We start from the raw sequence: 26541 nt of genomic DNA on the forward strand, positions 1-26541 counted from the left end.
GTTTGGGACCATTGATATTAAACGAAGGCTGAATTCCGTGCAGCAATTTGAGTCATCTCCTAGCCAGCCAAAAGTCCTGATAACATCTAGCTTTTTCATACAATACAGTGATCCTGTTGGGAGTACAAGTCTGGATTCTGGATTTAAATGGTATCCCATTTTGCCAGAAGCAAAAGGTTGTGAGAAGTTGGAGGACAGCCATGTCTTCCTGCCAATATTTTCTTCCGTTGAAGACCCTCGTAAGGAGTATTGAATCATAGCAAATCTGAAGAGAGCCCCAAGGCTACGCAATCCTGTGCCATTCTGCCATGCAGGAATACCCTATCCAAGCACCCCCAACAGACGGCCATCCCACCTTCTGTTTAAAAACTTCCAGAGAGGAGACTTTGCTGCACTCCCAAGCAGCAATTTATCCCACTTTTGAACTTGATCCAGTTTGTCAATGTCCTTCTTGAATTGATACGAGATTGCAGTATATATAAAAGATATCTAGAATGGTTAGTATTATTTATTATTATTTATTTACAGCATTTATATTCCGCCCTTCTCACCCCAAAGGGGACTCAGGGTGGATCACATTACACATATAGGCAAACATTCAATGCCTTTTAACATAGAACAAAGACAAGACAAACATAGGCTCCGAGCGGGTCTCGAACTCATGACCTCCTGGTCAGAGTGATTCATTGCAGCTGGTTGCAGCTGGCTTGCTCTCCAGCCTGCGCCACAAGCTGGACATGAGTCAACAGTGTAATGCGGCAGCCTAAAAAGCCAATGTGATTATAGGCTGCATCAATAGGAATATAGTGCTGAGATCAAGGGAAATCATAGCCCTACTCTGTTCTGCTTTGGTCGGGCCTCACCTGGAATAACCCTGTATCTAGTTCTGGGCCAAGCAATTCAAGAAGGAGATGTGCAAGCTAGAAAGTGCCCAGAGAAGATGACCAAAATAGTCAAAGGTTTGGAAACCAAGCCGATGAGGAGCATCTTAGATACATTTAGCTTGGAGAAAAGAAAGCTGAGAAACCGAGGCATCTGTCTGTTCGATCTTGTGGGATTCGTTTCAGTTTGTGCAACCTGATGATGTGGACAAGATTCTTGGAGCGGTGAGGGCGACTACCTGTGCCCTTGATCCCTGCCCATCTTGGCTTTTAAAACAGGCCAGTGGTGGGTTAGTTGATTGGTTTGTGGCAATAATTGATGCCTCCTTGGGGCAGGGCAAATTTCCATCCAGCCTAAAACAAGCCGTGGTAAGGCCAATTTTGAAGAAGGCCTCATTGGATCCGACCAATCCTTGTAACTACAGGCCAATCTCTAACCTACCATTCTTGGGCAAGGTCTTGGAGCGGGTGGTTGCCTCTCAGCTCCAGGGATTCTTGGAAGATACGGATTTTCTGGACCAATCGCAGTCTGGCTTCAGGCCTGGGTTCAGTACTGAGACGGCTTTGGTCACCTTGGTGGATGACCTCCGCAGGGAGCTGGACAGGGGGAGTGTGACCCTGCTGGTTCTCTTGGACATCTCAGCGGCTTTCGATACCATCGACCATGGTATCCTTCTGGGGCGGCTCTCTGGGATGGGCCTTGGGGGTACTGCACTGCAGTGGCTCCAGTCCTTTCTGGAGGGTCGTTCCCAGTTGGTGAAGCTGGGGGACACCTGCTCGGATCCCTGGCCATTGACCTGTGGGGTCCCGCAAGGTTCTATTTTGTCCCCCATGCTTTTTAACATCTACATGAAACCGCTGGGAGAGGTCATCCGGGGTTTTGGAGTTTGGTGCCATCTCTACGCGGATGACACCCAACTCTACTACTCTTTTCCACCTAAATCCAAGGAAGCCCCTCGGATTCTGGACCAGTGTCTGGCCGCTGTGTTGGCCTGGATGAGGGTGAACAAACTGAGACTTAATCCCGACAAGACAGAGGTCCTCCAGGTCAGTCGTACGTCTGATCGGGGTATTGGGTGTCAATCTGTGCTTGACGGGGTCGCACTCCCCCTGAAGGCGCAGGTCCACAGCTTGGGGGTCCTCCTGGATTCGGGGCTGACGCTTGAGGCTCAGGTGTTGGCCGTGGCCGGGAGGGCCTTTGCACAATTAAAACTTGTGCGCCAGCTACGACCATACCTCGAGAAGTCTGATCTGACCATGGTGGTCCATGCCTTAGTTACCTCTAGACTGGACTATTGCAATGCGCTCTACGTGGGGCTGCCTTTGAAGACGGCCCAGAAATTACAACTAGTACAGCGTTCGGCAGCCAGGCTTCTAACTGGAGCGAATTACAGGGCGCGTTCAACGCCTCTGTTTAAGGAGCTTCACTGGCTGCCATTTACTTTCCGGGCCCAATTCAAGGTGCAGGTTATCACCTACAAAGCCCTAAACGGTTTGGGACCCACCTACCTTAGAGACCGCATCTCCCCCTATAAACCCACACGTTCTCTTCGCTCGTCGGGGGAGGCCCTCCTCTCGCTTCCACCACCGTCACAGTCGCGGTTGGTGGGGACGAGAGAGAGGGCCTTCTCCGGCGTGGCCCCCCGGCTTTGGAACTCGCTCCCTAGAGAGATCAGGCAGGCCCCTACCCTCCTCTCCTTCCGTAGGAGCTTAAAAACCTGGCTCTTTCAAAAGGCCTTTGGCACTTAATTTGTTGTCGGACTGATCTATCTGCCCATTTTATAATAGCCCCATTCTCAAGGTGTTGCCAATATTATATTGCATTTTGTCCGTTTCTACTGTGAAATTACCTTCCCCATTTCGGCACATTCTGCACTTTGCCTGGGTTCAATGAATTAGTCTCCTGTGTTAATATTGTGTGTTTTATGTCGATTTTAATGATTGTTTTTACTGTAATTGATGTTTTTATTGGATAATTGTTTTATTGCTGTATTTTGATATTTGATTGTTTTATCGGGCAAGGCCCCATGTAAGCCGCCCCGAATCCCTTCGGGGAGATGGGGCGGGGTATAAAAATAAAGTTATTATTATTATTATTATTATTATTATTATTATTATTATTATTAGCCATAGCAGAGCACTTGATGAACCAGCCTGGACACAGGATGTTATTTGAGAACACAGAAATGCTGGACCATTCCAACAACTATCATGTCAGACTACACAGAGAAGCCATTGAAATCCACAAGCATGTGGACAACTTCAACAGAAAGGAAGAAACCATGAAAATGAACAAAATCTGGCTACCAGTATTACAAAACTCTAAAATCAAAACAATAGATGGGAACCAACACTCTGAGGGCAGAAGACAGCTAATGACTGAACAAAGGATGTCCCCAGGCAAGAGACAAAATCTTTCCAATGCTAATTAGGGTGATTAACTGAAACATTAATGCTGGCTTCCCAGTGACAAAGGACTCTTGCCACACCCTGGACTCTACACAGATATACAGTAGAGTCTCACTTATCCAACGTTCTGGATTATCCAACCCATTTTTGTAGTCAATGTTTTCAATATATCGTGATATTTTGGTGCTAAATTCGTAAATACAGTAATTACTACATAGCATTAATGTGTAATGAACTACTTTTTCTGTCATATTTGTTGTCTAACATGATGTTTTGGTGCTTAATTTATAAAATCATAACCTATTTTGATGTTTAATAGGCTTTTTCTTAATCTCTCCTTATTATCCAACATATTCGCTTATCCAACGTTCTGCCGGCCCGTTTATGTTGGATAAGTGAGACTCTACTGTAGTTGTTTTTATGTTGTTTTTATTATTGTTCTTGTTATTATTCTCTGGTGTTTGCTATTGAGTAACCTGTGGCTTTGGGGCAATCATTGGGTTTGGTTTCCAAACCTTTGACTGCCATGGCTCAATGCTATGGAATTCTGGGACTTGTAGTTTGGTGAAGCACCGGCCCTCTTTGGCAGAGAAGAATACAAATCTTGTAAAACTACAGCTCCTATGACTCCACTGAGTGTGCCACGGCAGGGAAAGTAGTGTCAAACTGCACAAATTTTACGCTGTAGATGTCACCAAAGTTATACTCCAAAAAAGTTGAAGTTGACCCTAGTCAAGTTACTTTTGGCAAAGGAACTAATTGCAAGTAACTAGTTACCTGTATATATATACTGTATATTCTTTCCTTTCCTTACTTAGTTTATCCATACCTCACAACCTCTGAGGATGCCTGCCATAGATGTGGGCGAAACGTCAGGAGAGAATACTTCTGGAACATGGCCACACAGCCCAAAAGACATACAACAACCCAAAGCTGAGACCCCTTCTACACTGCCATATAATCCAGATTATCAAATCAGATAATCCACATTATCTGCTTTGAAATAGATGATATGAGCCTGCACTACTGTATAAACCAGTTCAAAGCAGATAATCTGGATTTTATATGGCAGTGCCGAAGAAGCCTAGGACATGGAGGGATGGATTCAAGCTACAAGAAAACAGATTCCACCTTAATGTTAGGAGTAACTTTCAGGGGTAAGAACTGTTCAACAGTACAATATGATGCTGTCTAGGAGCATGGTGGAGTCCCCTTCTCTGGAGGTTTTTAAGGCTAGAAGATCATCTGTTGGAAATTTTTTGATTATGTCTTCCTGCATAGCAGGTTAGGGTTGAACTGGATGGTCCTTGTGATCCCTTTCAACTCAAGCTTCTATATGATTCAAGATGTAACTATCTAAGATCCAGGGCCATTTGTACACAGTGTGTCTCTATCAATGAGAACAAAACAAAGAATGAAAAGCACGTAATCCCAGTGAAAGGATAAATGAAGATTAAGCTGCCCTTCTTTTGTTATGTCTACAGCCATCTCTCCACAATCACAGGGTTTACTTTTGTGGGTTTCAAATGTTCTCTCAAGGAAACTCTATGTCCTTTGGTGTGACTCTACAGTCAACTTCATCCAGTCATGCTTGAGGACCTAGAGATTTCTAGATCCTCCAGTGCAATTCTATGGACAGCTTTCAGTGAAAAGTCATGCTGGAAGACCTAGAAATTTCTGTAGAGGTATTTTCTCAGTTAAAATATAGCAATTTGTTTGCATTTTTTTTTCTTTCATGGGGGTCCTGTGCCCTAAACCTCAGTAAACACTGAGGGCTGACTGTATCTACTACATATGAGAAATCTCCATACATGGTTTGGGGAAACATGGTACCTGGTATCCCGAATGGTCATGTGAGGCAAAGCAAGGGGTGCGGAGGGGCGCATGCGCAGTGCTTCCCAGATGGTGGCGTTGAGGTAGGGCAGATGCTCCCGGTCACTATAAGTAGGGTCACGGTGTGGTCCTACTACTGTCATTAACTCCTTGTGGATTAGCTCCTGAATCTGATGCAACAGGGAAGAAAAGGAACAACATCGCGAGGAAGTGAAATACTAAGCCCTTGAAAACTCTTAGTTGAAAATATGCACTCGGAGATTTAAAAAACAGTCTTCTTTGAAAAATAACATATCTTGTTTACTCACAAACATCTTGTATTAATTCACCATACAGGCACATTTCTTATTTAAGGTTTAGTTACCGATAGGATGAAGTTCTCTATGTGTTGAGTACACAGGGTCCATAAGTCATACTTCTCTACTGAAGTCCAAACAGCAACATGCATCCACCTCCACTGATGTCTGATGCAAACAGGCATCCACTGAGGTGTAAAAGCAGACTGACTACAAAATGGAGTCCTGAGTCTGAACATGCTCAGTACAATCACATGTCTATAACCCCTCCCACACCAAAGAGGTACAGTCAAACTGGCAAATCAACATACACATAGAATACAAGTTAGCAAATATATACATTAACGAATAAATAGTGAAAGCCTTGGGAGGTTACTATTTCCAATAAATCTTATGTTGTTTAACCGGGACATGGCATAAACATGACAGCTTTTCTCAGATCTGGAATGCCCACCCCAGAGAAGCCAGTCTAGCCTTCCCATCCTTCAAGAGGAAGCTTTTTGTCAGTAGACCCATGAGGAGCCTAGAGGGCTTTAACTTCCAAGCCATCTACCCACACATCATAATATTTGTTGGAAGGAATTTTAAGGAATTGTTATCCAAAAAAGGTAACAGTCAAGGAGAACAATGTTTGAAATACTCCTTTATACCCAAAAAACACACAGATCCTACCTGTGGACAATGCAGCAGAAAGGCCACAGCCCAGGTCAGTAAGGTAGCTGTCGTTTCGGTACCTCCAGTGACCAGGTCAACAACAGCCATGTGGACATGGTCAGGGAGGAGTCCCGTGTCGCCCCACTTCTTGATGTCATGGTCATGAAGGAAGTGCAGCATATGGTCCAACATGTCTTGTTCCTCTGGTGAATGGTCAGACTTCTAAGGAGGTGGAATAGAAAGTAAATGAACATATAGGGCAGAAACAACAAGGGCTGGTCTTCATCTTAAGCCAGTTTGGGCTGTAGAGAACTCAATGTGTTTAGCTTCATTTATGAGTTGAGGATCCTTTATCTGAAGTGCTTGGGACCAGAAGTATTTTGGAATATACACACTGATGTATCTTGGAGATGGGACCCAAGTCTAAAGACAAAATTCATTTATGCTTCGGATACACTTTATACACATAGCCTGAAGCTAATTTTATACAATATTATTTTTAAAATGTGCATGAAACAAAGATTGTGTACACTTAACCACTAGAAAGCAAATGTAACTCTATCTCAGCCATCCATAGGAACAATTTCAGATTTTGGAGTTTTTCAGATTTTAAAGTTTAAAATCCCAATCCAATTCTCAGTCTCTTCTGCATAGTCTTACCTGGTGTTTCGCCATCTGGCCTTGGACCACATCGTCTCGGTTTTCAAGGCAGGAAAGGAGGTGCCTCAATGAGGGGTTAGGAAAAATCTAAGAAACACCATGAAAAAGTCCAGAGTTTATTCCAGTGGTTCTCAACTTGTGGGTCCCCAGGTGTTTTGGCCTATAACTCCCAGAAATTCCAGCCAGTTTACCAGTTGTTAGGATTTCTGGGAGTTGAAGGACAAAACATCTGGGGACCCACAGGTTGAGAACCACTGGTTTAGTTGTTTTCAGTGGCACAGAAACTATGTTGGGTAAGTACCATGAAATAATCATCTCCATCCTGGACCTAGTGGGTGGTTGTTCTGCCCCAAGTCTGCTCCTAAGAGGCAAAGTAGGATGCAAAATGAATGGGCTTACGTAATACAAAGTGCTGTACATTATAAACACAGCTTCTGCCATGCCTTGTCCCATTCCAACTGCCATTGCCCTGACCTTGGAGGCAGAAAAGAAGAGCCAGGTCACAGCTCTACCATGACTCAGTTCAGAAGCTAAGGAAAGGCTCTCCCATCCATTCCAACTACCACTGCCTTAGATAAACTGATATATGAAGTGGGAGGAAGTGACCAATATGGCTGCGCTCCCTGTACTGGTTTGATCTGGGAAGATCACAACACAAAACTATTTAGTGGAGGAAATGAGATAAGTTCCGGGGCCGGGCTGTGGCACAGGCTGTTGAGCAACCTGCTGCAATAAATCACTCTGACCATGAGGTCATGAGTTCGAGGCCAGCCCGTGGCGGGGTGAGCACCCGTCAATTAAAAATAAAAAATATCCCCTGCTCGTTACTGACCTAGCAACCCGAAAGATAGTTGCATCTATCAAGTAGGAAATAAGGTACCACTTATAAAAGTGAGGAGGTAAGTTTAACTAATTTACGACTTGGAATGAGGAAGTGCCGTCAGAGTGGATGATGAAGTAGCTGCTCCCCCCTGTGGCCAGAATTGAACATCACCTCAGGAGAAGGTTAAATTGCCTCTGCGTCTGTCTGTCTCTGTTTGATGTGTTTATGGGCATTGAATGTTTGCCCTATGTGTGTATAATGTGATCCGCCCTGAGTCCCCTTCAGGGTGAGAAGGGCGGAATATAAATACTGTAAATAAATAAATAAATAAATAAATAAGTTTCAAAGTACTTTGTAAGGCAATAAGTAGCTTGTGTAAGCTATGAAGTAAAGTGTTTTGACACAAGCTAGTGGTATCAGCTATGGCTATTTTTAGGAGAGTCTTCCTCTACCTAGTTCCTGCCTGGAATTTCAATTCCAGTTCCAATTGTAGTCCTTTCTGAACTACGAATGCCCTTCAGCCATGCAAAGATAATCTCAAAGGTAGGAAACCTATTACCCATGGGACACATGTGAACCTTTTCACCTCTTTTTGTGGTCCCCTTTCCCACCACTATCCACAGATGCTGACTGGCTATAAACTCAAAGTATATACAAGAAGAGCATCCCTGTGTTCTGGAAAGTCTAGGAGACACTCCGTTCCATGGTTTCATTGGGGGAGAACAGGAGTGTCAAACTTGTGGCCCTCCAGATGTGTGCACCTCCAACTCCCAGAAGCTCTTGCCAGCTTGTCCAATGGACAAGAATTCTGGGAATTGATGTCCAAAACACATGGAGGGCCATAAGTTTGACAGCACTTCTGTAGAAGGAAGATCTGACCTTCTCTTGAACCACAGAGTTCTGCTCCAGTTGGCACCAAAGTGGAGTCCCAGAAAGTTTGAGGGAGAAATTGGAAAAGTTTGTTTTCTGGGCTGCAACTCGCAGAACTTCCCCTACAATATGACCAAAATAATTTCTGCTACTTCAAAAAAAAGAAACTTTTCTAAACTCTGCTCAAGAAGGCTACATTGAGATCCCTCTCATTCTCCTTCTCCTCCAAAAAACTTGGGATGGAGTTGCATGGTCTCTGGGAAAGTCTGTCCATTCATCATAGTTTCCTTACTTTGAGGATTGGCCAGAAATCCAGAACCCGGATGGGAAGAGCATTCCATGCTTTTACCATTTCGAGCATGCAGTCATGCATTTTTTCAATGCTGGGCATGTCCTGCCATGAAGGAAAAGAGAGAGTCAGGCTGAAGAAAACAAATAACAGACATTGCTAACTAGGAAATCAGCAAAGCTCTTGTCTACTTGATCAACCAAAGGGACTTAAATGTGTTTATTTATTTGCATTTGTGTGCAATCTACTCTACATTACAAGTGAATACCATTAAAATACTCTATATCACAAGAGTTAAGTTGGAGGGCCCAGAAGCAGAGTTTTCTGAAATGTATGTTGCAACGCATTAGTGTATCAATGGCAGTGTATAAGTTTGTCATGAAAACGTAATGAGAAAACGTAATGAGAGTCTATCTGAAAAAATAAATAAATCATATATTTTAAAAAAATATATAAAATAAATGTTTTCATGAGATACATTGTGTTCTCATATATTTCATTAATGCAATTTATGTATCTATTAGTACTCATATGGGATTGGTTTAGCCTTCAGTTGGCTAATAAAACTGAACTGCTGTATCGCAAAATGATGCATATTTAAAAGGTGTGTCACCAATATGAAAAAATTAGAAAATCTCTAACCTAGAGATTCCTAGAGAAGTATTATTGCTAGAAATTTATTAATCTCCAATTCTTCTCTATAATTGCTTTCAGGGAAAACATATCATAGATTCACCTGGAAGACCTAACAAACTTCTTGGACCTCATCATATGAACGTTTTCCTTTGTTCCTATCAATTTCTACACACTTCAAAGAAGCTCATCAAGTGACGCAAGACTGCTTCCAGTGGTTGTTTGTGGGACTCTGTCTCCACAACGTGCAGAAACAGAAGTACAGGCAGTCCCCAAGTTAGGAACAAAATAGGTTCTGTAGGTTTGTTCTTAAGTTGTATTTGTATGTAAGCCAGAACAGGAACTTTTTGAAGTGTAGTAAAGGTAAAGGTTTTCCCCTGACATTAAGTCTAGTCGTGTCCAACTCTGGGAATTGGTGCTCATCTCCATTTCTAAGCCGAAGAGCCGGTGTTGTCTGTAGACACCTCCCATGTCATGTGGCCGGCATGACTGCATGGAGCGCTATTACCTTCCCGCAGGAGCACTACCTATTGATCTACTCACATTTGCATGTTTTCAAACTGCTAGGCTGGCAGAAGCTGGGGTTAAGAGCAGGAGCCCACCCCGCTCCCCAGATTCAAGCTGCCGACCTTTCAGTCAGCAAGTTCAGCAGCTCAGCAGTTTAACCCACTGCACCACTAGGGCCTCCATTTTTTGAAGTGTAACTCCAGCCAAATATATCTATATATTAGCTTTGGATAGCATAGGGAAGGGTTAACACTCCTGTTGTGTTTGTTTTGCTCTCTGTTTCCTTGTTCAGAAGATTTCACCTCACTGTCCCGTCCCTGTGAAAATTGGATTTTGCAAATTTTGACTTGTTGTGGAAACAAGGATTGGTGAGAAAGCTTCAGCAGAAACACCTTTTCCCCATGGTAACTCTTCCAGAAAAAAATTTCCCTTCCTAGGGGTGGATTTCTCTCACTTCCTGTTGTCTCAACTCCTGTTCTCAACTATGTAAGTTTGTAAGTCGGATGTCAGTAACTCAGGGACTGGCTGTATTGCAAAGAAGGGCAGAAATCGACTCCATTAATCTCCCTGAGCATTGGGGATATTTCATAGTTATAGGAAGTGGTGGATTTGTCCAATTACTTTGTGATGTTTCCGTGTGGGTGTTCATGTGGGCGGTCTGCTAATGCTGCTTCTGTTTCCAATAGTGGTATAAACATGGTGTGGGTCCCATTGAAAGAAGTGTTTTTAAAAGTGTTCCTTTAGTGTAAGGGGCTAAAGGAAAAGATTCCATGGAAAGTGGTGTCTCAAAAAGGATGTCTTTTTCAAAAGGTGTGCTGGTATCCTATGGCTGAGCTATGTGATGTGACGTGGGTGAGTAAATTCTACATTTTCTTTAAAGATCAAACCGCATAAAACGCCACACAAGGAAGACAATTTCACCCCTTTTCCCTTCCTTGTGGTTTGAAGTCCCTAGCCAGTGGGCTGGATGTGGCCCTCCAAGGTTATTTACTCTAAACTTTAGACTTAGGGTCGCCTTAAGTCTGAAATGACTTGAAGACACACAACAACAACAATCCTAATTAACTTGACTATCTCATTAGCCAAAAGCAGGCACACTTTCCCTTGGAATACTGGTAAGTTTATGTTGGTTAAAATTGTTCTTCATTTTAAATATTGTATTGGGTTTTATTTTTTTAGATTACCAATAAGATATATGCAGTGTGCATGGTAGTTTGTTCTTATTCATGGTTTATTTTCCAAACTATAGTCCCCACCACCACAACAGCCTGAAGAACTGTGAATGAGCCCTCTGCTTAAAAGATTTGAGGACTCCTAGAGATGCATGCCCCAGTCCTCAGGCAGCAGATATATGGACGGCTGTTCCTGCAAGGATTGAAATCCCAAACCACTTGAGAGAAAGAAGAATCCCTGAGAAGACAGATTTTAGGGTCAATCTCTTCTGGTTTCTGTTGTTTACTCACCAAAGGTCCAAAGAGCATGGTAGAAATAACAGAACAGGCGTGCATAGAAAAATCATGAGCCACATCCACAGGTTCCCCGCCATAGCTACGAAAAACCTGTTGGGAGTCCAGAGAGAGGAAAAAGTCCTTTAAAATGAATAGGTTAAGGTAAAGGTTTTCCCCTGACATTCAGTCTAGTCATGTCTGACTCTGGGGGTTGGTGCTCATCTCCATTTCTAAGCCGAAGACCCGGCGTTGTCCGCAAACACCTCCAAGGTCATGTGGCCAGCATGACTGCATGGAGTGCAGTTACCTTCCTGCCAAAGCGGTACCTATTGATCTACTCACGTTTGCATGTTTTCAAACTGCTATGTTGCAGAAGCTAGGGCTAACAACCGAAGCTCACCCTGCTTCCCGGATTCGAACTGCGGACCTTTCAGTCAGCAAGTTTAGAAGCTCAGTGGTTTAATCTGCTGTGCCACCAGAGGCTCCATTCTCTCCAGAGAGAGAAAACATCATTTAAAATGAGTACGTAGCTGGAAAATTGATTCCTTCCACTCCCCTTTCTCCCTTCTCCAGCTCTGAGAGGGCTTACGTCACAATGTCTACAGGGCAACATGGCTCTCTTTGTGGCTTTTTCTCCCTTCTCCTCATACACATGTCACCTTTCTTTTCCAGTGACATCATAGAGGGCTACTTCACCTAGCAACAGCCAATCCAATGACATCACAAAGGGCCACTTTACCTAGCAACAGCCTTTGCAGTACAAGCAGTAAGGCAGGCAGATGGATAGACACAGTATGATATCTCGATCGATCTATCTATCTATCTATCTATCTATCTATCTATCTATCTATCTATCTATAATTGTCACATTCTAGTGGTCTGTTGTAGCTAGACCATGGCACTGAAATCTCAGGTAGGCCTGACCTTCCAACTAAAACACCTATGAACACAGACGTGTGCCTTTCCAGACCAATCCAGGTTGCTTTTAAGCACACCTTGCAGAGGTGTTGAGCTTGGCTGTGCACAATCTGCTCCATGTCTCCTTGTCGGCAGCGCTGGAAGGCCATGTGGGTCAGCTTCCGTTGCAGACGCCACGTTGGGGTGTAGTCGCCCAGGGAGAGGTCCTTCCCGCCCATTGAAATCAGGTTTGCTGCAGATGGGAATAGGTAAACGGAAAGAGGAGGTGGGGAGAGGGCAGATAAAGGCAGGGACATTTTCAATTGGAAAGGAGGAGATTGGAAAGGAGACGTGTTATAAACACAGGTTAGAAAATGTTCGCTTTTTAGATGACAATTCCCAGTATCCCCAATATGCCATTAGCCAGGGATTTGAGCCATCCTTGCCTCATTTCCTTTCTCATTATCATTCTGTTGTTGTGATGGTATGTGCTTTCAAGGTGCTTCCAATTCATGGGGACCCTAAGTCAACCCTATCACTTGACCTTATCAAAAGCCTTGCTAAAATCAAGACAAAATACACCTACAACATTCCGTTCATCTACCAAGCTTCAAGCTCTATAAAAAACATAAGCCTTTCCTGGCATGACTTGCTTCTGAGAAACAAAACTTTTTGTGATGTATGTCATGGGATGGGAGCCAGCAGGCTCAATGGCAAAAGTGAAGAGGGACCAACATACGACTGACAATTTTGCCTGTCTGATGAAGTCATATGGCATTCTTTTCTCAGTGCTTTTTTTCGTGTCAGGAGCAACTTGAGAAACTGCAAGTCACTTCTGGTGTGAGAGAATTTACCGTCTACAAGGATGTTGCCCAGTGGACGCCCGGATATTTTGATGTTTTTATCATCCTTGTGGGAGGCTTCTCTCATGTCCACGCATGGAGCTGGAGCTGATAGAGGGAGCTCATCTGCGCTCTCCCTGGCTGGGATTCGATCCTGGCAGCTTTCAGATCAGTAACCCAACCTTCAAGTCACAAGGCTCCACTTCTCAGTGCTTACAGACTGTCACTTCAATGATCTGCTTTATAATCTTTCCTGGAATTGATATCAGACTAACTGGGCAATAGCTTTAGCAGTCTCTTTTCCCATTTTTGAACATGGGGGTATCACGAAAATGTGCAGATTTGATAAATGTGGATTTATGTGTGGGTATGAATGAATTTTATGAATGGTATATGGATGGGGTCTAATTTGGCTGAAGACACAATACTAAGATTAAGGCCAGCAATGGTAACTACCTGCTTACTGAACTGTAATTAGAAGTTGCTAATGAGAACTGAAATGGTTGACCTGCCTGTTAACTGTGATAAGAACTGTGACGGTGATATGAGAAATTTTTACATCTATTGACATTACTGACTTGATGAACTTTTGGGGGGAAACAATGTGTTTACATTAATCAGAGACAATGGCTCTTTCAAGTTAAGGAAATGTTTACAATGTTAAGAAGGAAGTCAACACAAGATCAACACCAATCAGAGTCAATATATTCCAAGATGGAAGACGTCTATCATTAATTTACAGCTTTTTGGGACAACATCAGCAGAAATATTGCTATATAAGAGTCATATTACAATCCAAAAAAGTGTGACAGACAGCAAGCTGTTCACCCACCATGCTTGACAGAGATGGCAGATTTGCAATGGAACGCAGTTTGTTCACTGGCCTCTTTTTTTCAAGGGAAAATAAAGGAGTGTGATTTTGGGGTTTTGAATTTTGTGCAGGGAGTCAAGTTCCGCTGCATAGAAAAAAGACATTTGATCCTTGGCTTTGTTCTTAGGCCAAACCCTGCATGGAAAGCAGGGTTTGGCCTAAGCAGGTGCTTCTCCAAGGAGGGAGACAAGGATATGGTAATATTTGGATACATGATAACTGCATGTACATTTGTGTGAATGTGAGTAAAAATGTAACCCCACTTTGTCTGTTTGCTAGCCAATGTAACTGTAGTTTGTGAATCCAATGTAGTTACATAAAATCCATATGTGTTTATGTCGAATGTCATTCTTTATGTTGTTCTGTAAAAGTTCTGATATACCCTCTCACACTGGAAATTGCCATAAAAAGAACCCTTGTTTAAAAAGTATTCATGACAAGAGGGACAATATTTGCTTCCTTCAGGTCTGCTGGAACTTCTCCAGTTCTCCAGGAATTCTCCAAGATAATTGCCAGTGGTTCTGAAATTACTTATGCCATTCCTTTTAATGCCCTTTGATATAATTCATTCGGTCTTGGATATCTGAATATCCTCATGATCCTGTGCTGCGTCTTCAAATCCACAAATGTGGAGTGCCAAATGTATACCCTTCAACTGCTTGAACCAGCAGAGACATTTCTGATTAGTCTTCTGTGATCCCACATTTTCATAGAATCATAGAATCATAGAATCATAGAATCATAGAATCATAGAATCATAGAATAGTAGAGTTGGAAGAGACCTCATGGACCATCCAGTCCAACCCCCTGCCAAGAAGCAGGAAATCGCATTCAAAGCACCCCCGACAGATGGCCATCCAGCCGCCGCTTAAAAGCCTCCAAAGAAGGAGCCTCCACCACGGCCCCGGGGAGAGAGTTCCACTGCTGAACAGCTCTCACAGTGAGGAAGTTCTTCCTGATGTTCAGGTGGAATCTCCTTTCCTGTAGTTTGAAGCCATTGTTCCGTGTCCTAGTCTGCAAGGCAGCAGAAAACAAGCTTGCTCCCTCCTCCCTATGACTTCCCTTCACGTATTTGTACATGGCTATCATGTCTCCTCTCAGCCTTCTCTTCTGCAGGCTAAACATGCCCAGCTCTTTAAGCCGCTCCTCATAGGGCTTGTTCTCCAGACCCTTAATCATTTTAGTTGCCCTCCTCTGGACGCTTTCCAGCTTGTCAACATCTCCCTTCAACTGTGGTGCCCAGAATTGGACGCAGTATTCCAGGTGTGGTCTGACCAAGGCAGAATAGAGGGGGAGCATAACTTCCCTGGATCTAGACGCTATACCCCTATTGATGCAGGCCAGAATCCCGTTGGCTTTTTTAGCAGCCGCATCACATTGTAGGCTCATGTTTAACTTGTTGTCCACGAGGACTCCAAGGTCTTTTTCGCACACACTGCTGTCAAGCCAGGCGTCCCCCATTCTGTATCTTTGGTTTCCATTTTTTCTGCCGAAATGAAGTATCTTGCATTTGTCCCTGTTGAACTTCATTTCGTTAGTTTTGGCCCATCTCTCTAGTCTGTCAAGATCGTTTTGAATTCTGCTCCTGTCTTCTGGAGTGTTAGCTATCCCTCCCAGTTTGGTGTCGTCTGCAAACTTGATGATCGTGCCTTCTAACCCTTCGTCTAAGTCGTTAATAAAGATGTTGAACAGAACCGGGCCCAGGACGGAGCCCTGTGGCACTCCACTTGTCACTTCTTTCCATGATGAAGACGACGCATTGGTGAGCACCCTTTGGGTTCGTTCGCTTAGCCAATTGCAGATCCACCTAACCGTAGTTTTGTCTAGCCCACATTTTACTAGTTTATTTGCCAGAAGGTTGTGGGGGACTTTGTCAAAGGCCTTACTGAAATCCAGGTAGTCTACATCCACAGCATTCTCTGTATCGACCCAACTCGTAACTCTATCGAAAAAAGAGATCAGATTAGTCTGGCATGTTCAGATGTTAGAGTTTCTCCTCCTGCTAAACTGTACTCAGGAGAAAAGAGGAGGTGCCAAAATCATTCCCTTCCCAGTAGGCTCAGGCAAAAGCAAACTGCTGCAGCTTCTCCTAGCTTGTGTGTTTTTCCTCAATCATCACTTGTGTCATCTTGACCATACTCTGATGTTGCTTGGCCACCTGTTTCCCAGTTTTTCAGAGGGTGTGGGGCTGGCAGGGAAAGAGAAGAATTCATGCCTGGAAAGAGAATGAACCTGGCAATGATTATCATTAAAAGACCAGCTTTCACTTTGGGTTGTCTCTCTTTGACAAATCAATGAAATAAGGACTATAGAAACAGCTGAGTTCCCACACAAAATCAAAGAGGAATGGCTTCATCCCCTTGACCCAGAAAACAAATGCTGAGCATTCATGCAATTCCATAAAGCTGACTTTTGGGTGGAAAATTATTTAGCATACTTCTCCGATTTAAACACTAGCTTTGCTGATAAGGCCAGCCTTTTCCTTTCCCCTTTTTTGGCCAGACATTATCTACTGTTTGCAAGGTTTCCAAGAATGTGTGAGTTTTGTTGAAGATATTTGGGGACCTGAATCAGGATTTCCAAGGCCTTCTCCTGAGTTTGACACATGTATTTTTTTTCACCCTCTCCTCCTTATCTCCTGTATGTGAAATCAAATATTATTTTGCTCCTCTCAGTTGTATTTTTATTTATTTTATTTACAGTATTTATATTCCGCCCTTCTCACCCCGAAGGAGACTCAGGGAGAATCACATTATATACATATAGGGCAAACATTCAATGCCCATAAACACATCGAACCAAGACAGAGACAGACAGACGCAGAGGCAATTTAACCTTCTCCTAAGGGGATGTTTGATTCTGGCCACAGGGGGGAGCAGCTGCTTCATCATCCACTCTGACGGCACTTCCTCATTCCAGGTCGTAAATTAGTTAAACTTGCCTCCCCACTTTTATAAGTGGTACCTTATTTCCTACTTGATAGATGCAACTATCTTTCGGGTTGCTAGGTCAGCAACGAGCAGGGGCTATTTTTTATTTTTAATTGATGGGTGCTCACCCCGCCACGGGCTGGCCTCGAACTCATGACCTCATGGTCAGAGTGATTTATTGCAGCAGGCTGCTCTCCAGCCTGCGCCACAGGTACCATCCCAATGAGAGCACCAGCACATTAGGGCACTTCTCATGTGCAAAATCTTTCCTTAGAAAAAGGAAATTCTACAAGGAGATGCCAAAAGTTGAGATTGTAACACACCCAGCGGATTGTGAGGATACAAAAAAGGAACTTTTCAAAACTTTGGGTAAAATTAATGCACAGAAGCTCAGTCCTTCTTACTATATACTATAGAGTCTATAGTCTTGGTGGGAATTATGAGGAGCCTTGAATTACGATTTTGGATGATGTGATTTTAAGAATTGGTTTTAAATTGTATTGTTTTTAATGTCTTGGTTTTAATGTAACTGTTTATTTCATTGTATTGTATTTATGGCATTGAATTGCTGCTGATGTTGTAAGGCCTCTCCGGGGTGAGAAGGGTGGGATATAAATGAAGTAAATAAATCATAAATAAATAATTTAGACTGCAACTCCTAGCATTCCTCATCCTTGGCTGTTTTGTCTGGGGCTGCTGGGATGTGCTGTCCAACAACATCTGAAGGTGTTGTTGAAGGCTTTCATGGCCGGGATCACAGGGTTGTTGTATGTCTTTCGGGCTGTGTGGCCATGTTCCAGAAGTATTCTCTCCTGACGTTTCGCCTACATCTATGGCAGGCATCCTCAGAGGTTGTGAGGTGACACCCTTGCAACCTCTGAGGATGTCTGCCATAGATGTGGGCGAAACGTCAGGAGAGAATACTTCTGGAACATGGCCACATAGCCCGAAAGACATTCAACAACCCAACTTCTGAAGGGCTAGAGCTTTCAGTGACCCAAGCCAAGGATAGTTAATGGTGAGTCATACAGAGTGTAGCAATCCCATATTTTCCAACATTTGAGCGATGAAAGCGGAGATACATGTGGCCACGCATCGTCCAAGTGTGAACAAAGAGGCAAACATTAGTAATGGAGAAGGAGAAAAATGCTAGGAAAGGCTCCAGATGTTTGCTTTTGCTTGAGTCTAGTGAGAGTGTGAGATTATATGTCCTGCATGACTATATGGCCAACTTCTTCTGGAAGCCGGTCATAGAATCACATTGAGATTTCTAGTTCGTTACCATTTCCTCTAGGCTTTTGCTAGGTGAAGTGTCCCTCTGTGATGTCACTGAAGAACAAAGGTATGCAAGAAAGGAAGGACGGAAGGAAGGGAAAAAGAAGGGGAAGGAAGAGAGAGTGTTGAGAAGAAAGAAAAAGGAGAAAGGGAAAGGAAGGGGGAAAAGAGAAATAAGAAAAGAGAAAGGCAGGGAGAAAGTAGGCAGATCGCAGTCCCAACAACACCCAGGCAACAGCAGGTATTTATACTAGTAAGTTACTAATAAAGCTGTGAGGCCGTCCCGCGAAGTCAGACCACTTCCGAATCAGCGCCTCCCGGATCGTTTCTAAGCTGTTCAGCACGACAACGTCTATCAGGAAGGGCCAGGGGATTGGGGTGAGGAAAACATAGAAAATCTGTTTCAGATTATTTGATTTCAACCATAATGGCACCAAAATGTTTCTTAGCATCATACTAAGCTTAGTTGTAATTTTGCAAAGGCGGGGAGGGGGGAGGTTTAAGATAGAAACTATATGAGCTATGCTTAGAACATACACATCTAACTTGAGGAAAATATATACAGGTAACTAGTTACTTGCAATTAGTTCCTTTGCCAAAAGTAACTTGACTAGGCTCAACTTCAACTTTTTTGGAGTATAACTTTGGTGACATCTACAGCGTAAAATTTGTGCAGTTTGACACTACTTTCCCTGCCGTGGCACACTCAGTGGAGTCATAGGAGCTGTAGTTTTACAAGATTTGTATTCTTCTCTGCCAAAGAGGGCCGGTGCCTCACCAAACTACAAGTCCCAGAATTCCATAGCATTGAGCCATGGCAGTCAAAGGTTTGGAAACCAAACCCAATGATTGCCCCAAAGCCACAGGTTACTCAATAGCAAACACCAGAGAATAATAACAAGAACAATAATAAAAACAACATAAAAACAACTACAGTAGAGTCTCACTTATCCAACATAAACAGGCCGGCAGAATGTTGGATAAGCGAATATGTTGGATAATAAGGAGGGATTAAGGAAAAGCCTATTTAAACATCAAATTAGGTTATGATTTTACAAATTAAGCACCAAAACATCATGTTATACAACAAATTTGACAGAAAAAGTAGTTTAATATGCAGTAATGCTATATAGTAATTACTGTATTTACAAATTTAGCACCAAAATATCACGATGTATTGAAAACATTGACTACAAAAATGTGTTGGATAATCCAGAACGTTGGATAAGCGAGTGTTGGATAAGTGAGACTCTACTGTACCATAATACATGTTGTTACCCACCTCTCCTAATGGCTAGGTGCAACGAAGTGAAAATATATGAACACAAAATACATTCAATAAACCACATAGGTAAAAACACACCATTATTAAAACATACACCAAACACATGGTACAAAAAATCAACATGTAGTGACAATAGAATGTAAATAAAACTCAATGGCCTGCAGAAAGAGATAGGCCTTTAATTCTGTTTTAAATTTTGACAGTTCATTTAGCTGTCAGATCTCTTCCAGCAGGTCACTCCACCGTCATCCCTTGACTTTGCCTGAATTGACCTTTCTGCAGCACTGAATCAAAACCTGAAGCTGTGATTATGGGATTTTTTAGTTTGTACAGAACAAAACCCCATACATAAGGCTATTTCTCCTTAAGTCTACTTCTCAGTCTAATACTGAGACTTAAGTCTGCTTTCTCAAAGGCAGTGTTTCTCAAACTGTGCGCCTCCAGGTGTTTTGGACTTCAGCTTCCAGAAATCCCAACCATCTTACTAGTTGTTAGGAATTGTGGGAGTTGAAGTTCAAAACATCTAGAGGAGCACAGTTTGAGAAACTCTGTTCAAAAGTAAAGGCTTTAGGTAAAGGCATTAAGTCTAGTCGTGTCTGACTCTGGGAGTTGGTGCTCATCCCCATTTCTAAGCCGAAGAGCCAGCGTTGTCCGTAGACACCTCCAAGGTCATGTGGCCAGCATGACTGCATGGAGCGCCATTACCTTCCCGCCGGAGCAGTACCTACTGATCTACTCACATTTGCATCTTTTTGAACGGCTAACAGTGGGAGCTCACCATGTTCCCCGGATTCAAACCACCGACTTTTTGGTCAGCAAGTTCAGCAGCTCAGTGGTTTAATCCACTGCGCCACCAGGGGCTCCCAGAGCATAGGCTTAAGTTTATGAAACTGTATGTGACCAACTTCTTTCTGTTTCAAGGGCAGCACAAGATTGCTTTGCATACTGATACTCCAAACTAATACAGAAATTTTATTTACTGTATATACTCGAGTATAAGCCTAGTTTTTCAGCCCTTTTTTTAAGACTGAAAAAGCCCCCCTTGGCTTATACTCGGGTGAGGGTCCTGGTGGGCTTATATTTGGGTCAGCTTATACTCAATAATATATGGTACATTATTTTTCTCTATTATTATTGGTATTATTTCATTTATTCTACTCTATTTTTTATTATTAATAATAATACATTTATTATTTCACTCTGATCTTATTATTACATTATTTTACTCTATTTATTATTATATGTATTATTTTCCTGTATTAATCATTATTATTATTACATGTATTATTTTACTTTATTATTATTAAAAGGATACATAAGCACATTTACATTGAAGAAGATAAGAATAATGATTTAATCATAGTTGGACAGTCTTATCTTAAATTTGAGCTTTATGTAAATATTCAAAAACATTTAACCTACTGATGCCTCAATTAATGTAATTTTATTGGTATCTGTTTTTATTTCTGAAATTTACCACTCTCGGCTTATACTTGAGTCAATGTCTTCCCAGTTTTTTGTGTGGTAAAATTAGGTGCCTCGGCTTATATTCGGGTCGGCTTATATTTGAGTATATACGGTAATTAAGCACCCTTTTCTTGCCCAAACCCTTCAATCCTGACAAAAACATAACTCATAACACACTCCAATGGCTGGCAAAATGATCCCTGTCTCCATATACATCTGATGTTTGTAAATAGGGTGGTTTTTTGGAGGGATGAGGTTAGTGTCCCAAGTGTTATGTATTCAAAGTCATTACAGCTGGCCTTGGGTATACGTTAGTATTTGCTTCCAGGAAACCTATGGATACCAAAAATCTGTAGATGCTCAAGTTCCGTTGTATAAAATGGTGTAGTAAAAGGACATCGCTTATATAAAATGGCTTTTAGGATTTTCTGGAAGCAGTATTTTCAAACTGTGGATGCAAGATTCCATGGATATGAGGAACCAACTCTATACAGATATATGAATGCTAGATTTCTGCCAGAGGCTCTTATCTTGGAAGGGCCACCTCAGAAACAAGTGTGACCACATTCAGAGATGAGTCCAGCAGGCTCTTTTCCTTTTTCATACCATGGAGTATTGCATAGATTAACACCAAGCACCTCAGGGAATACCAGTGTTTGCTCTTGCTGGCCCTGCTGGTTTTGTGATCATAATGATAACATCGGCCAACACTCATCTTGGTGCCTCAAATGTTAGCCCTGTTTCTGAGTATAGTTGACCTGCTGATTCCAAAAAAATGGCACCAGATTCTCCCTATTAGCATTACTTTCTAAGATACAGAACATATGCCATCTACCAATTGCCACCTGCTCACCCACAGAGAATCATGATAACCATATCTAAGAAACTACAGCTGATGTGGTCCATCCAATGCAATAACAATAATTATGATGATGATGATGATTCTATAGCCCACTTGTCAATGGATGAGAACAAATGCAATTAAGGCCAAGAATGAAAAATCAGCTGATGACCCAAAATGCAGACTGTGCAAGAAAGCTGACGAAACCATGGATCATATCCTCAGCTGCTGTAAGAAAATCGCACAGACTACAAACAGAGGCACAACTATGTGGCCCAAATGATTCATTGGAACTTATGCCTCAAGTACCACCTCCCAGCAGTAAAGAACTGGTGGGATCACAAACCTGCAAAAGTATTGGAAAATGAACACGCAAAGATATTATGGGACTTCCGAATTCAGACTGACAAAGTTCTGGAACACAACACACCAGACATCACAGTTGTGGAAAAGAAAAAGGTTTGGATCATTGATGTTGCCATCCCAGGTGACAGTCACATTGACAAAAAAGAACAGGAAAAACTCAGCCGCTATCAGGACCTCAAGATTGAACTTCAAAGACTCTGGCAGAAACCAGTGTAGGTGGTCCCGATGGTGATGGGCACATTGGGTGCCGTGCCAAAAGATCTCAGCCAGCATTTGGAAACAATAGACATTGACAAAATTACGATCTGCCAACTGCAAAAGGCCACCCTACTGGGATCTGCGTGCATCATACGAAAATACATCACACAGTCCTAGACACTTGGGAAGTGTTCGACTTGTGATTTTGTGAAACGAAATCCAGCATATCTATCTTGTTTGCTGTGTCAGACTATGTTGTTGTGTCAATAATAATAATAATAATAATAATAATAATAATAATAATAATACAGTTATTAATATTTTGCACTTTCTGCAATGAAGATGAGACCGAATCCTACTTGATCCCCACACCAACAACTCTGTGAGGTTGATCAGCCTGATAGAAGTGGGGAAGAGTGAGTGGGTACTTGGCCCATGGTTGCCCAGTGGGTTTCATGGATCTGTGGGGTTTCAAGCATTCAATTCTGAAGGGCTAAACCCCTGAGAAATCCCCCCATAGCACTGCAGTTGCCCTCTGGATCCTGTTGGAAAATAATCTCTACCTCTCCAAGCTTCACTTTTGGCATTAAAATCAACTTTCAATGTCCAAATCACTGTTTTAGGATGAGTGGGACAATAAAGCAGGAAATATGATAGATATGCAATTTGGGGAAAGAAACAGAGGCGAAGATAACACTCAAGATAAGCATAGAATGGGAATTTGTAATTGCACAAATATTCAGAAATCTTTGCAAAACCATTACAGCCTCTCAAATTTATTGGAGTTGTCTGGATTCCAGTGTTGGGGAAAACAGAACGATATATGTAAATAACAAACCTGTGGTGCATCTACACTAAAGGATTAATGCATGTTGATACCACTTTAATTGCCAGGGCTCAGTGCTGTGGAAGCCTGGGAGCTGTAGTTTGACAAAGCCTTCCCTGCCAAAGAATGCTGGTGCCTCACCAAACTATAACTCACAGGATTCCATGGCATTAAGCCCAATTGTTGTTGTTGTTGTTGTTGTTGTTGTTGTTGTTGTTGTTGTTGTTGTTATTGTTTTTACTGGCTAATGTTTAAATTTTTATAATTGTGCATGTTTTTTGTCTATTGTTGTGTTTTATATTGCTATTGTTTTTATCCTGGCTTGGCCCCATGTAAGCCGCCCTGAGTCCCCTTTGGGGAGATAGAGGTGGGGTATAAAAATAAAGTTATTATTATTATTATTATTATTATTATTATTATTATTATTATTATTGTTATTATTTATTCATTTCTATCTTGCTTTTCTCCATGGGTGGGATTCAAAGTGCATACAACATATACAATTCATACAAATACATCCGACCACAATACATAATCACTTAAAACACCATAGTAGTTCAAGTGGCATCAAACTGTGTTAATTCTACAGTGTAGACACACCCTAAGTACCATTCAATACATATTAAATGAACCGTTTAAAAACAATCCAGGAAATTCATATTTTTAAATACAGTAGAGTCTCACTTATCCAAGCCTCGCTTATCCAAGCCTCTGGATAATCCAAGCCATTTTTGTAGTCAATGTTTTCAATATATCGTGATATTTTGGTGCTAAATTCGTAAATACAGTAATGACAACATAACATTACTGCGTACTGAACTACTTTTTCTGTCAAATTTGTTGTATAACATGATGTTTTGGTGCTTAATTTGTAAAATCATAGCCTAATTTGATGTCTAATAGGCTTTTCCTTAATCCCTCCTTATTATCCAAGATATTCGCTTATCCAACGTTCTGCCGGCCCATTTAGCTTGGATAAGTGAGACTCTACTGTAATAGCAAAAGTAAGAAAATGAGCAATATGACCTGGGATTATGTAATTGTCATTCTTGTTTTAATGTTATGTTTTAATTGGTTGGTTTCAATGTTTTGTTTATTCATTTATGTATTTATATACAGTAGAGTCTCGCTTATCCAACATAAAGGAGCCAGTAGAATGTTGGATAAGCGAAAATGTTGGGATAATAAGGAGAGGTTAAGGAAAAGCCTATTAAACATCAAATTACATTATGATTTTACAAATTAAGCGCCAAAACATCATGTTTTTCAACAAATTGAAAGAAAAATCAGTTCAATATACGGCAACGTTATGTAGTAATTACTGTATTTACGAATTTAGCACCGAAACATTGCAATGTATTGAAAACATTGACTACAAAAACATTGACTACTAAAAGGCAGACTGCGTTGGATAATAAGAACGTTGGCTAAGTGAAGGTTGGATAAGTGAGACTCTACTGTATTCAATGTATGCAGCATTGAATTGTTGCCTTTGCAAGATTGCCTTGGGAACCCAAGAGAAAGGCTGGATAAAAGTATGGTAAATAAATAAATAATCAAAAGTAAAAGGCAAAGGTAAAGGTTTCCCCTGACGTTAAGTCCAGTTGTGTCCGACTCTGGGGGTTGGTGCTCATCTCCATTTCTAAGACGAAGAGCCGGCGTTGTCCGTAGACACCTCCAAGGTCATGTGGCCGGCATGACTGCATGGAACGCCGTTACCTTCCCGCCGGATTGGTATCTATTGATCTACTCACATTGGCATGTTTTTGAACTGCTAGGTTGGCAGAAGCTGGAGCTCCCCGGATTTGAACCTGCAACCGTTCGGTCTGCAAGTTCAGGAGCTCAGCGCTTTAACACATTGCACCTCCGGGGGCTCCTAATTGAATAAAAAGCAGTTCAATGCATGGCAACGTTATGTAGTACAGTAGAGTCTCACTTATCCAACATAAACGGGCCGGCAGAACGTTGGATAAGCGAATATGTTGGATAATAAGGAGAGATAAAGAAGAAGCCTATTAAACATCAAATTAGGTTATGATTTTACAAATTAAGCACCAAAACATCATGTTATACAACAAATTTGGCAGAAAAAGTAGTTCAATATGCAGTAATGCATATACAGAAATGTGTTGGATAATCCAGAACGTTGGATAAGCGAATGTTGGATAAGTGAGACTCTACTGTAATTACTGTATTTATGAATGTAGCACCAAAACATTGCAATGTATTGAAAACATTGACTACAAAAACATTGACTACTAAAAGGCAGACTGCCTTGGATAATACAGAATGTTGGCTAAGTGAAGGTTGGATAAGTGAGACTCTACTGTATGTGGTATTGAACTGTTGCCTTTGTAAGGCCGCCTTGAGTTCCCTTCACGGTAGAGAAAGGCAGGATAAAAGTATGGTAAATAAATAAATAAACAAAAGCAAACTCCTAAAACTTAAAATGAGTAGCAGTAAGGGTATAAAACAGGCAGCATAAAGATCATAGAAAACACAAAAGAATCCTTAAAGATCTCAGTAGAGGTAAATTATAACCTTGCCAAGCAATGCAAACATCCCTTCCTTGTCTCAAATAATAGGTTGGAAAAGTTACCATTTTTTGCATTAGTTTTCAGAATCCTCCCAAATTGGTTGAGAGGATTCTGGGAGTTATAGTACTCCAGGCAACACCCCCAAACCCTTCCCTTACCCACTACTTGCACCTGTTGCTATATGCTCAGTATCACCTTTGTTCCCGAGGCGCAGGCGGTAGATGGGTCCGTACCGATGGGCCAGCTGGAGGAAATGGATGGGGAGGTTTGGCTGGAACATATGGGAGAGGTTTCCAATGAGGGGCAAAGCTCTTGGGCCGGGCAGATCCTTCGCATCTTTGCCCTGGCAGTGCCACGGATGCCACCGGCTCAACAGGGCAATAGCCAGGAGGACGACAACGAAGAGAAGAGCAGAGAGCATGGTTAAATGGGTGCAGTTGGGCACCTCTTGAAGGATTATATGAACATTCACACAGCCCTTCCCAGCACAATTTCTCCTCCCAGTAGAGCCCAGGCTCACAAGTTAACTTATGCCCCAGATTTATGGCAGAGGTTCTCTCTTTATATATACCAGCCTTGAGATATTTCCCTGCCCTACATCTCTTAAAGGCCCCTCTCTTCCCAAACACTTGGACCAGCTAGTTCACAGCCTTGCCAAGGTAACCAGCAGATTTATACTTTTCCGTTATGACATTTTGCACCAACTCGGGACAGGAAGGACAAGACACATGGAAAGTATTCGCCCTCCATACATACTCTCAGAAGGTCAGGGCTGAATCGTTTCAGGGTTTTGTTTTATGTTTCTCCAGCCTCTTGTTTTGAGACCAAAGACACAACAATGTTGTTGAAGAGAAGAGAGGTTATCCTTCACGTAAAGTGAAGGCTGAGCATGAAAATTTGCAT

At 42.1% G+C, this 26541-nt stretch overlaps 1 protein-coding gene across 1 annotated transcript in view; it reads right to left on the reverse strand.

The window, feature by feature from the left end:
- LOC100552382 (steroid 21-hydroxylase) overlaps positions 1-26266 on the reverse strand; it is a 30641-nt gene extending 4375 nt beyond the window's left edge. Inside the window, exons 1-8 of the mRNA XM_003218059.4 lie at positions 25834-26266; positions 18381-18470; positions 12299-12453; positions 11319-11414; positions 8719-8820; positions 6734-6820; positions 6092-6295; positions 5124-5293 (exon numbers count right to left, since the gene is read on the reverse strand). Coding sequence (XP_003218107.2) covers positions 5124-5293; positions 6092-6295; positions 6734-6820; positions 8719-8820; positions 11319-11414; positions 12299-12453; positions 18381-18470; positions 25834-26059 — 1130 coding nt within the window. The 5' untranslated portion in view covers positions 26060-26266. The remainder of the gene's footprint in view (positions 1-5123; positions 5294-6091; positions 6296-6733; positions 6821-8718; positions 8821-11318; positions 11415-12298; positions 12454-18380; positions 18471-25833) is intronic.
- Positions 26267-26541: the final 275 nt, after the last annotated feature.

Source organism: Anolis carolinensis, chromosome 2 (genome assembly GCF_035594765.1).
Source record: "Anolis carolinensis isolate JA03-04 chromosome 2, rAnoCar3.1.pri, whole genome shotgun sequence".
Lineage (NCBI taxonomy): Eukaryota > Metazoa > Chordata > Lepidosauria > Squamata > Dactyloidae > Anolis > Anolis carolinensis.